The 12005-nt window shown below is 58.4% G+C and overlaps 1 protein-coding gene across 1 annotated transcript; it reads right to left on the reverse strand.

Moving 5' to 3' along the window:
* Positions 1 to 3928: 3928 nt before the first annotated feature.
* GDPD2 (glycerophosphodiester phosphodiesterase domain containing 2) lies at positions 3929 to 11792 on the reverse strand (the record flags this gene model as incomplete). The annotated part of the gene is made up of 15 exons (XM_082289440.1): positions 3929 to 3981; positions 4291 to 4319; positions 4758 to 4840; positions 5073 to 5220; positions 5558 to 5709; positions 6565 to 6780; positions 7311 to 7458; positions 7970 to 8052; positions 8546 to 8691; positions 9123 to 9216; positions 9603 to 9701; positions 10047 to 10106; positions 10338 to 10431; positions 10505 to 10608; positions 11679 to 11792. 15 exons carry the CDS (start codon positions 11790 to 11792, stop codon positions 3929 to 3931), a joined length of 1623 nt encoding a protein of 540 aa, XP_082145566.1.
* Positions 11793 to 12005: the final 213 nt, after the last annotated feature.

Raw genomic sequence — 12005 nt, forward strand, 5'->3', positions numbered from 1 at the left:
CAGTGCTCAAAATGTCATTTTCTGGTGTCCAGCCCCAAGATGAGCCTTACTGTTAAGTCTGTTCCTTGTGTCAAATGGAGCTGCTGGAACAGCGTGTTACTCACAAGTGCTGGTGGGTCTAAGCACTAGGAAGGCCAGAATACCCCAAAGGACCTTCGGTACATGTGGATTCTCTCTTAAAGACAGAAAAATTTAGTGTTCCTTCCTGGACACACCAGGCCTGCACAGCACAGAGAGTGCTCACAGCAGGGCAGGATCCCTTACCAGGCATGGTGTGATCAAGAAGGCCTTACCCCTTGTCCTCAATCAAACTGAGGAATCCTGTTCACATTACAAACACCCAGTGATTGCAGCCCTGGTATCTCCTGCCCAGGCCCTGGAGGCGAAAGACAGCCCAGCTCCCTGGCATCACATGCCAAGTGTTTCCACAGAATACACCGGTCAGTGCCAGGCACCGGGGTGGGATCAGGCTCCCGGGAGACCCCACTAAACACAAGGCTGCAGGGACTGCAAGGGACTGCAAGACAGGGGCTTACCCAGCAGAGCCTGGAAGAGTTCACTTTGGAAGATGTGCGAGACTTTTCCAATGGAAGCTTTTAACTCCTGCTCCTCCGGGGACCGCAGGGTGCTTTGGTATCTGGTCAGAATTTCCACTGCCCGTTCAGTGTCTGCAGAGATGACACAGGAGTAACAAGGCATTAACATTGAAGGATGTTAAGGGAAGGCTCGAGTGCAGCCTTGGATAATGCCTCAAGCTGCCTTCCAGTTTGCATTTTTAAAAGTCAGGCAGCCACAAAAGCAGTCTCCTTACACACACCTGGAAAAGCTAACCCTGCTGAGAGGCACTGAGGGCCCATGGCAGAGACCTGGGCAGGGACTGGAGGAAAGGTGGTTCTGCCACCAACCCTGAAAATCAGGGGCTAAAATCAGATTGACTCACCTCTGAACCCTGTGTCACTGGGTAGCCTGAACACCTCTGCCACCTCCCAGACACAGAAGCCGTTCAGGAGCTGGACACATTCTGGTTGCACAGGGCTATGAATACTACAGGACTGAATACTGCAGGAACTGCAGTCTCCCACACAGGGCCAGATGGCTGCAGCAAAGCTGAGCGTAGGCCCATTCACGTAGTGCAAACAGCTCAGCTACAGGAGTGGCAAAACTTGGGTTTCTACAGGGTGAAGCATAAGAATTGCTCAAACCACCAAGCAGCTATGGGTCAGCAGGAGACAACTGGGAAAGGAACACGATGCCTTGGGGTCAGAGGAGATGCTGGTGAGGAGGGGAGCTGGAGGCTGCCATGAAGCAACGTTTTGGTTAATGACTGGGCTCGCCATAGCTGTGAGAAAACCCTAGACCTAAAATAGTGGGGCTGTCATCTGTTTCCCTGGACACCTCCATACTTCTCTGGGCAGACAGCCAGAGCTGCCAGTGCAGCCCAGACCTCAGATGTGACCCATATCTCAGGCAGGCGGTGAGCTCCTGTGGACCTTGAGACCATCCCTGCCCTATCAGTGGATATTTCCCTTTGTCACCCAGGCAGACTGCAGACAAAGAGCGTCTGTGTGAGAAGGCAGGGAAGCTGTCCCGCCACTGCTGGAGACTCATCTTTTAAGCCAGGAACTCATGCAGAAAGGATGACCCTGCTCATCACAGGGCCCTCGAGAATTCAGGTCATCAAACAAGGGGGCCTGTGTCTGCTTGGGTACGTGCCACCTGGTGTCCCAGCTTACCCAGCTTCTCCTTGGCCAAAAGAGAAAGGGGGTCCCTCCTGCCTGTGTCACCAGCCCACACTGACTCATCGTGGGAGCAGAACAGGGAAAGGGAAGCATGAACAGCTCCGACTTGGAGCTGGGCTCCACACTTGCTCCAGTAAAAGAAGGGACTTCCCCGAGCTTTATAGCAATCCTAGCCCTATGCTATTACTAAGAGCTTCCTTTTCTGCAAGATAAAACAGTGGCTTCAGACACTGCCCAGCATACCATGAGCAGGGCTGAGGTGTCTTTGCCTGGTCATTCCTGCCCTCATCAGAAGAAGCTAAAGAAGCAGATGGAGAGCTGGGGCCACCACGCCAGGACACAAAGACTGTGAACCTGGTGTAAACTTCCCACCGCAGCCCAGGCTGCGCAGCAAGAGCGGCACGCACCCTGTGCTGACAGCTGTGTTGCTGGCCACTCGTACCGGGTGACAGCCAGCTGGAGCAGAGGAGTGCTGGCTGCGGATGAGGGGAAGTGCTGTGCACCCAGCGTGGCAGGGAAACCAGGGGACCCTTCCTACAGCACCCAAGAAACAGCACATGGTGTCCAGGGCCCATCTCCACGTGCCTCAACGTGCAGGCAAGTCCCACTTCGAGGAAACCCCTCCTCGCAGAGCCCAAACCCCCATGCCCGCTCTCCTCCCCGCAGCACGCAAGGGAGCTGCAAACAGAGCATCCCACGGCCACCACTCTGAGCCACGGCGGCACGACGTGTCCACAGCCCGAGGAGGCCGTGAAGCGAGGGCGCCCAGTCCTTGGGTCTTAACCCCTGGGTCGCACGGCCGCCCGCGGTGGGGAGCGAGGGCGGGAGCTGCCCGGCAGGAGCGCGGAGCACCGGGCGCGGCCCCAGCACCGGTCCCGGCAGAGCAGACACTTGTTGAGCGCGGGACCGCGGTGCCCGGCGCAGCGGGCAGGGCCGGGCAGTGCGCTCCTTACCTTCCCGGCGGATCATCGCTCCGCCGTGGCCGACGGCCGCTCCGGTCCGTGCCAGCCCGCGAGCGGCCGAGCCGCCGCCCGCCCCACCCCGCCCCGCCCCGCCCGAGCCGGCCGGGAGCCGCCCCCCGCCCGCCGGCACCGCCTCCGGGAGCGCCCCGCGCCACCGCCGCTCTGCCCCGCGGCGCGGCCTGCGTCCCGGGAGCCCCGCCCGGCTCGGCCTCCCCTCCCTGCCCGCTGCGGAGGGCCCGGCTGCCCGCCCCGGTTCCCCGTGCCGTCAGTGGGTGGCACGGAGGCGACACGGAACGAGCCCGCCCCGGGCCGGTACCGTCCGGGCTGCGCCGGCTCCTTCTCCGGGCCGGCAGCGCCGCCGGCAGGGAAAGGTGCGGAAGGGAGGACGCAGGCGTGCCCGCCGCACCCCTTCGGGCTCTGTCTGCCGCTCCTCTGCTTTATTGACATAAATAGACAGCAACAAGTCAAACTGACACGATACCCCTCTCCCTGTTCAAGGCCGTGCTGCAATGTGACCGATGCCGAGTCCCACCGCTCCCTCTGCTGCCTTGGAGCAGCAGCAGGAGCGTGAGCGCGGTCCTGCCAGCCCCTGCCACCCACCACCCCCAGCCCTACTCCTTTTCTCTCCCGAGCAACAGGCATTAACTGCTGCATGGAGTGCCAGGACCCTGTCCCGTGAACATGAAGCCAGCAGCAGCCGGGACAAGATTTCTGGTCAGGATGGGAGGGTGAAGAGCTCGGCTTCTCCTTTGTCTTGTGACAAGCCACTCTGCACCCCCCTTCCTATTCCTCAAGCCATGGGACAGGGCAGCTCCCAGGGAAGCAGCCCTTAAACCAGATGCCCCATCACTGGCTGCAGAGCTGCTGACAACAGGCAGAAACAGGCCTCCCCCTGCACCAAACAGCGACCCAAATCCCCGTTCCTGTCCAAACCCCAAGGGAGAGGCCTCAGCCCCAGCACTGCTGGGTAAATATTCTGCCCCTAGGCAACCCCTGCAAAGCTTTAGTTCCTTGCTGCCAGTGGGCAATGAGAACCCAGTTCCAAGTCTTTTCAGCTGAGGGCAGCTGTGCACCATGAAAAGGAGCAAGGAAGGCCAAGGTAGAAGGGAGGCTCATGAAGGAGTCTGAAAAGGAAAGGTGCCTCGAAGCTGGCCTGAGGAGTGCTCCCTGCTTGAACTGTGCAGGACTCTGGCAGCCCTTCCCCACGGCTGACGCAGGCAAGAGGGGTCACTCTTGCATCAAGCTGTTGATCTTCGTGAGCAGCACATCCGTCTCAGACTCTGAGGAGACAGAGAAAAAACCAGTCATTGTGGGCAGCCACCATCCCACAGCAGTGACAGGCAGAGTAGCCTGAAAAGCAGGTTTGAGGATACTTGGGGGATGTGGGATTCCCTAGTGGTGTCCCACAGGGCTGTTTGTTAAGGGCAAGACAGGAGGAACTCCCTGGGCTGGGATTCCCTTCCCTCCCCCAGCCATCCCAAACCACTCCGTCACGTTTGGCTGAAGAAAGCTGCCTGCCTGTTAGAAAAGAGTCCCACAGGCAGAGCCTGGCTCCAAGGGAGGGAAGCTCTCGTTCCGTGTGCACTCACCCGCTGGCTGTCTTCTGTGGGAACATTTCCTAGGAGATGGAATAGGATCGATGTTAGCATGCAAGTCTGGTCTCACCGTTCCCTCCCCTGAGCTGCCAGCTGGAGGCTGTGGGGCCCCGCAGTCCCAGAGGGAACTGCTCTCAGTGCCTGCAGCACTGGTAAAAAGGAGCAGGATCAGGATCCCCCAACCTCAGCCCACCAAGCCCTGGGGTGCAGAGTGGGCTAGGAAGTGTGAACTAAGGCATGCAGCAGCTCGAGGCAGGGTCGGGGCAGAGTTTTAGCTGCTGCCTGGTGATAAAAGCTGCCTCCACACACTTCTGTCTTACTTAGCCAGACAGGAGAGGACCTGCCCAGGATCTGAGTCCACAGAGGGTGGCAGCAGGTTTGGATCTGCACCAGCCACCCAGGGCACACTACAATCTCCCCAAACAGACCTGCCTGGGGAGGGGGAAAGGGATCAAACCTACTTCAGCAAGACGAAGGCCCAGATGATGATAAGGAAGGAAACGCAGTCTACAACGATCCAGATCATGAGGTATGTGCTGCTGGGCTGCAAGGCAATGAGACAAGCCATTGAACACCAGCTAGGGATGGTGTGCTGTGGTACAGCCCTGCCTGCTGTGCCACCAGTCCTTTTTACAGGGTCACATGTTCCCATGCCAGTACAGCAGTGAGCAGAAGTCACCCTCCAGGCAGCTGCACAGGGCTGCTGCAGAAAGGCACCCACAAGTGCCTGCCACACAGGGCTGTGGGGCAGGGTGAAGGATGGAGGGGTCACTTACAAGCAGCCAGACAGGGTGTTTCATCTCCTTCAGCACCTGGCAGGCGTTGGTGGTGACAGAGCTCACCCCTGAGCACCACAGCACGGAGAAGAGCCAAGGCTGGTTCACCACATACAAGTTGACAGAGATGTTGTCCTGGCGGTACTGCCTGCATGGGACAGCTGTGGTCAGAGTAGGAGACAGCAGGGTGCCACCACACTCTGCACAGCCAGAGAGGGCTGTACAATTGGGGTATGATCCAGCACTTGCAGCCACACAGAGCAACTGTCTGGAGATCCGGACCCAGGGCAGATTTGCTGGCAAGGCAGAGGACAGAGGACTGCAGCCAACTCCATCCTCTGTACCAGCCCTGCCATTTGTGCACAAGCCACACACCCAGCCCTTCCCAGCAGCACACCAGCACTCAGCCGGCCCTCACCTCTCTTGGTCCTTGGGACAGTGCCCAGACCTCCATAACTCCCAGGCACTTGGGAAAGGGTTCTCACCTGATCTCCTCAGAGCTCATGTCCTGGTAGGGCAGATTGACATGCAGTACTGGCTCCTTCTCATCCTTGAGTCTCTTCCGGCCGTAGACTTGCTGGACACCTGGGGCCTGCTGTTTGACATCTTCCCTGAACCCATCTGGAAGCCAGAGGACCTAGGGAAGAGCCAGAGAGTACGTGCAGAGGAGAGGTGCTCCAGAGAGTTCGCTCTCTTCCAATATTCCCTCGCAGGTCCAGGCACACATGGCCTGCTTAGACAGCTGCTTCCTGCCCTCCATCTCCACACTCAGCTCCTCCACGAGGATCTCAGCCAGGACAGTCTCCTAAGAGCTTGCCCTAGCCAAGAAGTAAGCACAACAGGTTCCACTGAAGGGAGAAAGCAGTTCCAGCCTAGGAAATCTGCAACAGTTAAGTCCTTTCTGGGTCATTTAAAGAGTCAAGAAGTCAATCTATTTAGACCCAACTCTGCAGCGAGAATGCACCTTGGATCAGCACTATAGTAGAAGTCTTTTCTACATCCCCTCCTGCTCTGCATTCCCAAAAGGCCAAGAAAGGTGATTTGAGTGCTGATTCATCCCCTACGGGCAGCACATATCCTGTGCTGCAGAGGTTGGAGGAAGCATAAAGGGAACACAGGAGGGTGCAGCAGGAGTCCAAGAGCTGCAGGGAGAGTTGTGGTGGAGTGTGGGGAGGTGGCATTGTATTCCTGCTCGTGCTTGGCAGTGTTGGTCCCCTCCCTAGACTGAGTCATTGTTTACAGACCAGGGTGCACAGTGCTGGGAAACCAAAGTATTTAGAGGGGTCTGAAGCTGTAGGCATTAAACCCTAATTATTGGCAACTTTTCCCAGCTAGAGAACCCCACAGCTGGGCAGGGCTGCCCAGCAGGGATCACGCACGGGGATGTGGTGTATGGGGTGTCAGGGATGCTCTGTGTGGCTGACAGGGCACCTCCCACCAGGCAAGGGTGTGATAGCAGGGCCTGGCAGGGGTGGCGTGGTGACCAACTCACCTGCTGCAGTGGGATGCCTGACTGTAAAATCACTTCCAGGGTGACATTGACAAAGTTCTGGTAGTCACTGTGGTTCTCAGGCCGGAGGTCGAACATGATGGAGATGTTGCTCTGCTTGGCTGCCTCTAGAGCCTGTTCCAGGGATGGGATCCTCTGTTTGGTTGTCTCATTGCGATCAGCAGGGGAAAGACTCTGCACAGTGGGAAATGGCCTCCGCTGCAAGGGGGAGAGAGGGGCAGTCACCACAGGCAGACCACCTGTAAGCTTCCACGTCCCAAACTGTCTCTGACTCTCAGCTTCCTACACTGGCCTCTCCATGTGCTCTCCAGTGCAGACAGGCACAGGAATCCTCCCTGTGCACATTCATCGGGCACCTCTACCCTTCTCCCCACTAACAGCAGAATTCAAGCAGTCCCAACACCTGTGGGCACTCAAAGCTGCTCAGCAGTAGTTAGTCACCTTTGGGGAAGAGCCTGGCCACGGCTGCCTTCAAGCCCAGGCAGGCTGTGCAGCTCAGAGCAAACACGAGACATCCCCTCTCAAAGCAGCCTCCTCCATGACTCAGCTGAGGAGTCAGAACAAAGCCCAGCTTGGGGCATAACCGCACCCAAGGGATTTGTGCAGACTTCTGCACCCTGTCCAGGTGTCTGCCAGGACCAGTGCTCCAGAGGGAAGGTTTTGGAGCCCCAGGGCAGGGCTAATGCTTCACCCCATTCCTGACCAACCACCCTAAGGGCATTCCTGACCTCCAGAAACCAGCTGCCAGCATCCAGCTGCTGGAGATCTGTCCAGTTGAAGGCAATGCTCTGGGCAGCCCTGTCAGGGAACACAGCCTGCACGTTGGTGGTCCTGGTGAGTTCCTCGTCATGCATGAGGAATGGGACCCCGTCAGCACTGGCAAAGGAGCACAGAGGAAAGCCATATGTTGCAAGCTGTTCGTTTCTTATCCCTGCCCTGGCATTTCTACCCCCTCCCAGCCACCTGCTACAGTACCCGCCCACCCTTATTCTACTTGTGGCCCTTTACACAAAAGTGTGCACCTAGAGACCAAGCCAGGAACCAAGAAGCTCCCTGCTCTCTAAAAGAGCTGTCCCAATAACAGGATTACATGAGATGAACTGGAGCCAGGGTCTGTTTTCCAAGCAGTACCCCTCCCCCGATGGAGCCTCCCTCCCTGGAAGGCAATCTGCATGGGGAGGACAGAAACCCAGTACCTCTCCCAAATCATTGGGACACCAAGCTGGAGCCAGTCCCATACTGGGAAGGTGGGAGTGGCAGAGCCCTTTGAACAGGGCTGCATCCAAATGCAGGCTGTATCAGTCCTCCAGGTGTCTTCCAGAATGCCCCCTGCGGGAGGTGACATCCCAGGATACACAGACCCCTTCCTCCCTCTGAGCACCTTTACCTCACCATGACGTCTGTCTCGAAGACTTGCACATCACACTCCACTGCCTTGTGCAGTGACATGAGGGTGTTCTCGGGGGCCAGCTGGAAAAAGGAATGGTGTTAGTGCAGAGAGCATGGGCAGGATGGGGCAGCAGGCAGGCACTCAACCCACCTGGATGCACCCAGCAGCTTGGCTGAGCTCTAGGGCAACCACAGTGAGACTGGGGTGACCTGGGCATGGTGGGGGATGGAAAAGGACAGGGGATAGAGCCAGAGCCTGCCTCGTCCCTGCTTCCCAGCCTACACTACACAGCCAGGCTTTCTGCTGGGAGTCACGTGCTCCTGGTCCAGTAGTGCTCAGGAAGCAGCTCTGTCCTGCAGCTGCTGCACCCCCCTCCTCACCCTGTGCTCACCCATCCTCCAAGCCTAAGCTGCCCTGGCTGCTGTGGGGACCCCACTGTTCTGGGCTGGCCAGAGCTTGTCCAGGCCTGTGGCCACAAGGATCTGTGCCCTGCAGCCAGGCACAGCCTGGCTTTTCCTGGGGGAGCAGCCTGCCCCACCCACCCAGACCACAGCCAGGGTGCTGGTCACTCACCATGGGTGCTCCTCGATGGCCAACTAGGGCTGGCTTGGGGGGAAGCTGGTTCTCCTCCATGATGCAAGGGGAGGTGATTCCCAAGGGAGCCAGGTATAGTGCAATCATCACTGCACAGTACACAAGCAGCAGAAACACCCTGAGACCTGCACAGGCAGACAGAAGTTAGAGGGGCTGAGGTACAGAGGAAGAATTTTTCAGGTCACTAGGAACAAGCCAAGGCCGCTTCAGCTGGCATTAACCTGTCATTGCCCTAGGTCAAACATTGCATCCCCAGCCTCAGGAACACTGCAGATTTATTCTTGGCCCACTACGTGTCCTTGCATCCTAACTCAGCACTTCTGCAGCACTCTGCCACCTGTAGCCCTCCCTCACCTGCAAGGCAGGGAGGGCTGAAGCTGCAACAAGGGCTGGTCATGAGAAGCAACCAAGAGCAGGCATTCCTACCACACTGGGGACCTGTTCCCACTGCACTGGTGCTCCCTGAGCACCACTCTGCCAATGGTGCTGCTTGGTTGGGTGGCAGGAAGCAGGGCACCAGCCAAGGTGACAAGAGGAGATCTTGGAGGGGGATTACCTGTCTTGCGGGTGCGGTAGATGAAGCTGGCCAGGGGCCAGGCAAGGAGCGTCATTCCCCCCACAGTTCCAATGTGCAGGAAGGGACCTGTTGCCTGGGGAGGCAAAAACAAACGGGGTGTCAGCCAGCACCAGTCCCTGTCCCCAAAATACACGTGCTCCAATGCCAAGGACCTGCCACTGCAGCCAGTACTGCTGGAAGATCCACAGTGCCAGGAAGGGAGGGACAGGCTCCTGGGGGACAGAAGAGACTCCCTGCTCTGCTCCAGCCATCATTCATCAATCTGGTGGCAGCTGCTCCAGGCAGGACTGCAAGAGCAGAAGGAGCACCTTGCCTAGCCAGGCAGCTGAAGTCAAGGGCTGGGAATTAACCCCCAGTGTACACAACCATGCTCGGGGCTTCAGTCAGCACCCTGCAGCTCAACCCCACAGGCCAGGCACTGGGTGCAGCAGGGGAGTCCCTGGTATCAAGGTGACTCACCTGCAGGGAGACACGAGCGCTTTTCCACTCCTCCGCCCACTTTATTCCCAGCCCTGTGAAGGCTGCAGCCACCACCAGGGCAGTTAGGATCAGCAGGACCTGTGGGGCAGGGCACAGGGCAGTTAGGGGAGCACACAGCATCTTGCAGGCTAGGCAGAGTCCTCCTCATCCCTTCCTCATGGGCCCCTGCAAGCCTTGATACCCCACTTTTCCCATCTGGGTCTGCAGCTGAGCTCTGTGCTCTATGCTTTGAGCACTGGGAATATTCCCATCCCAGAGACATGTGGCTGAGGAACTGACAGCTGCAGCCCAGCTCAGCGGGGACACACAGCCACTTAGTGGGGTCACAGCAGCCATACACAGCCTCAGTAGGCTGGTCCCAGCTTCTGAAGGTGCAAGGGCAGCCAGGACAGGCACCACCTCCCTGCACTCCCAGTCTCTCACCTTGTGCACCCAGTGTAGCTTCAAGGGCTGGCCGCAGAGCTGCAGGCACAAAGCAAGGACCTGCAAGAGCAAGGAGCTGTCAGAGCTGGGCTGTACCCCACACCTCAGCCCTCACAGGCCACTGGACTCAGCCACAGAAGCTCGGGCCCCCTGGCACAGGCAGGATCTCTGGCCGTGCTCAGGCTGACCCAGCTGCAGATGCTGCGGCTCCTCCCAGCTCTGCCCAGGGCACGGCAGCCTGTGCTCAGCACAGATCCATCCCCCCAGCCCAGCAGGATCAGGAGGGCTCACCAGCAGCACAGACGAGTAGCTGATCAGCACAGCCGTAGCTATAAGCAGGACCTGGGACCAGTCTAGCCACAGCTTCCTCTCCCTGAAGATGAATCTGCCAGCAAAGGGGAGCGTCAGAGAGGCAGGGGTGACGTGGGGAACAAGGCTGGATGTGGGATCCTACTCACTCATTGAAGTTGTGGAAATCATTGAGGATGATGATAGCGAAGTAGAGCCACACCAGCGTGAAGAGGAAGACGCAGAAGAGGAAAAGGAACCAACTGCAGTCACACTGGAAGCCAGAGATGAGAGTTATACGCACACCTTCAGGGTACCTAGCTCCTGGCCAGGTTTCTGAGACCCCTGGTATGAGCCAGCCAGCAGCGGGGAGCACAGGGGGTCACAGCAGGCACTGGCCCAGGGGTGCAGGCACTGAGCTGCCCCATGGAGAGGGACCAGAGCTACCCTGGCTGGCTCTTTTAGCTGGACCCACGCTACAGAAAGATGGATGAGCATGTCCTACAACAAACTAAAAGTCTGCCTATGCTAGGATGGGGAAGATAGCCCCTGTGAAATGACTGCCTCCTTTCCTATGCAGCACTCCCTAGGAACAGGCTGGGACTTTGGACATAAGAAGGGACAGGGAGCAAGGTCCCATTCCCTTCTAGCTGGATGATCTGTGGGCTGGGCAGAGAGGGGTGCAGTGCTTCAGAACTGCCCTTGCCGTGGTGAATCTGCAGACTGCGTCCAGCAACATTGTCCCCAGCCACTAGTCCCAAGTGTGTAGGGGAGGTGAGGGGTGCCACAGGTGCCAGAGGGACACCTAGCAACCCAGACTTATTTGTACATTCCAGGCAAGACAAGACAAGCAGCAGCAGAGCCACTCCCATGGGAGTCGGAGACCTCAGAGAATCCCAGGGCCTCACCACTCCCAGGTTACAAATTGCTGGGGACACCCTCCTGGTGGGGCCACACCCAGCCCAGGAACTGTGTCTCCCACGTGCCTGGCCAGGTGCCCGGACCTGCTGCCACACTCAGCCCGAGGGCTCTGCTCTGCTCCAGGAACGTGCAAGAGCTGCAGATGCACACTAACGCTGCTCTACCCTTCTTGTCACCCAGCAGGAACACAGCTCTCACCTTCTCACTGCTCCAGGCTAGGGCAGTCCCTGGACAGCGAGGGTGCCAGGTAGCACCCCAGCTCTCCTGGGGCTCGGCCCTGGGAAGCAGGAGCAGCAGCAAGAGGTCAGCAGCTCAGTGTCTGGGCTGACCATCCCAGCCAGAGCCCTTCCCCAGCCCAGCCACCACTCTGAGACTCCCACACAGGGGCTGGCAAGCCCTAGGTCAGCATCACTCAGGTATCACCTTGGTGGTTTTCAGGCCCTTCCTCTTCTCCTTCTTGGCAGTGATCCACTGGCAGCTGTAGGGGCAGAGCAGGCAGGTGGCACAGGTAGAGCAGCAGCCAGGGGGGTCTGCCATAGCAGCAGACTGTCCCAGAGCAAAGGTCAGGTGTCCTGTGGGGGATACAACACAGTGTGTTGGCACAGACCTCCCTACACACTGCCCCCACCCCACTGAAGCATTTTGTGTCCAGGTACCCTGGCAGGTGGCCCAGAGTGCTGGGACATAGTGGGGCTGCTGGTTGTGTCCCCAGGCAAGGCATGGTGCCAGGGAAAGAAGCAGCCCAGGGTG

Source organism: Coloeus monedula, assembly GCF_965178545.1.
Source record: "Coloeus monedula genome assembly, chromosome: 12".
Classification (NCBI taxonomy): domain Eukaryota; kingdom Metazoa; phylum Chordata; class Aves; order Passeriformes; family Corvidae; genus Coloeus; species Coloeus monedula.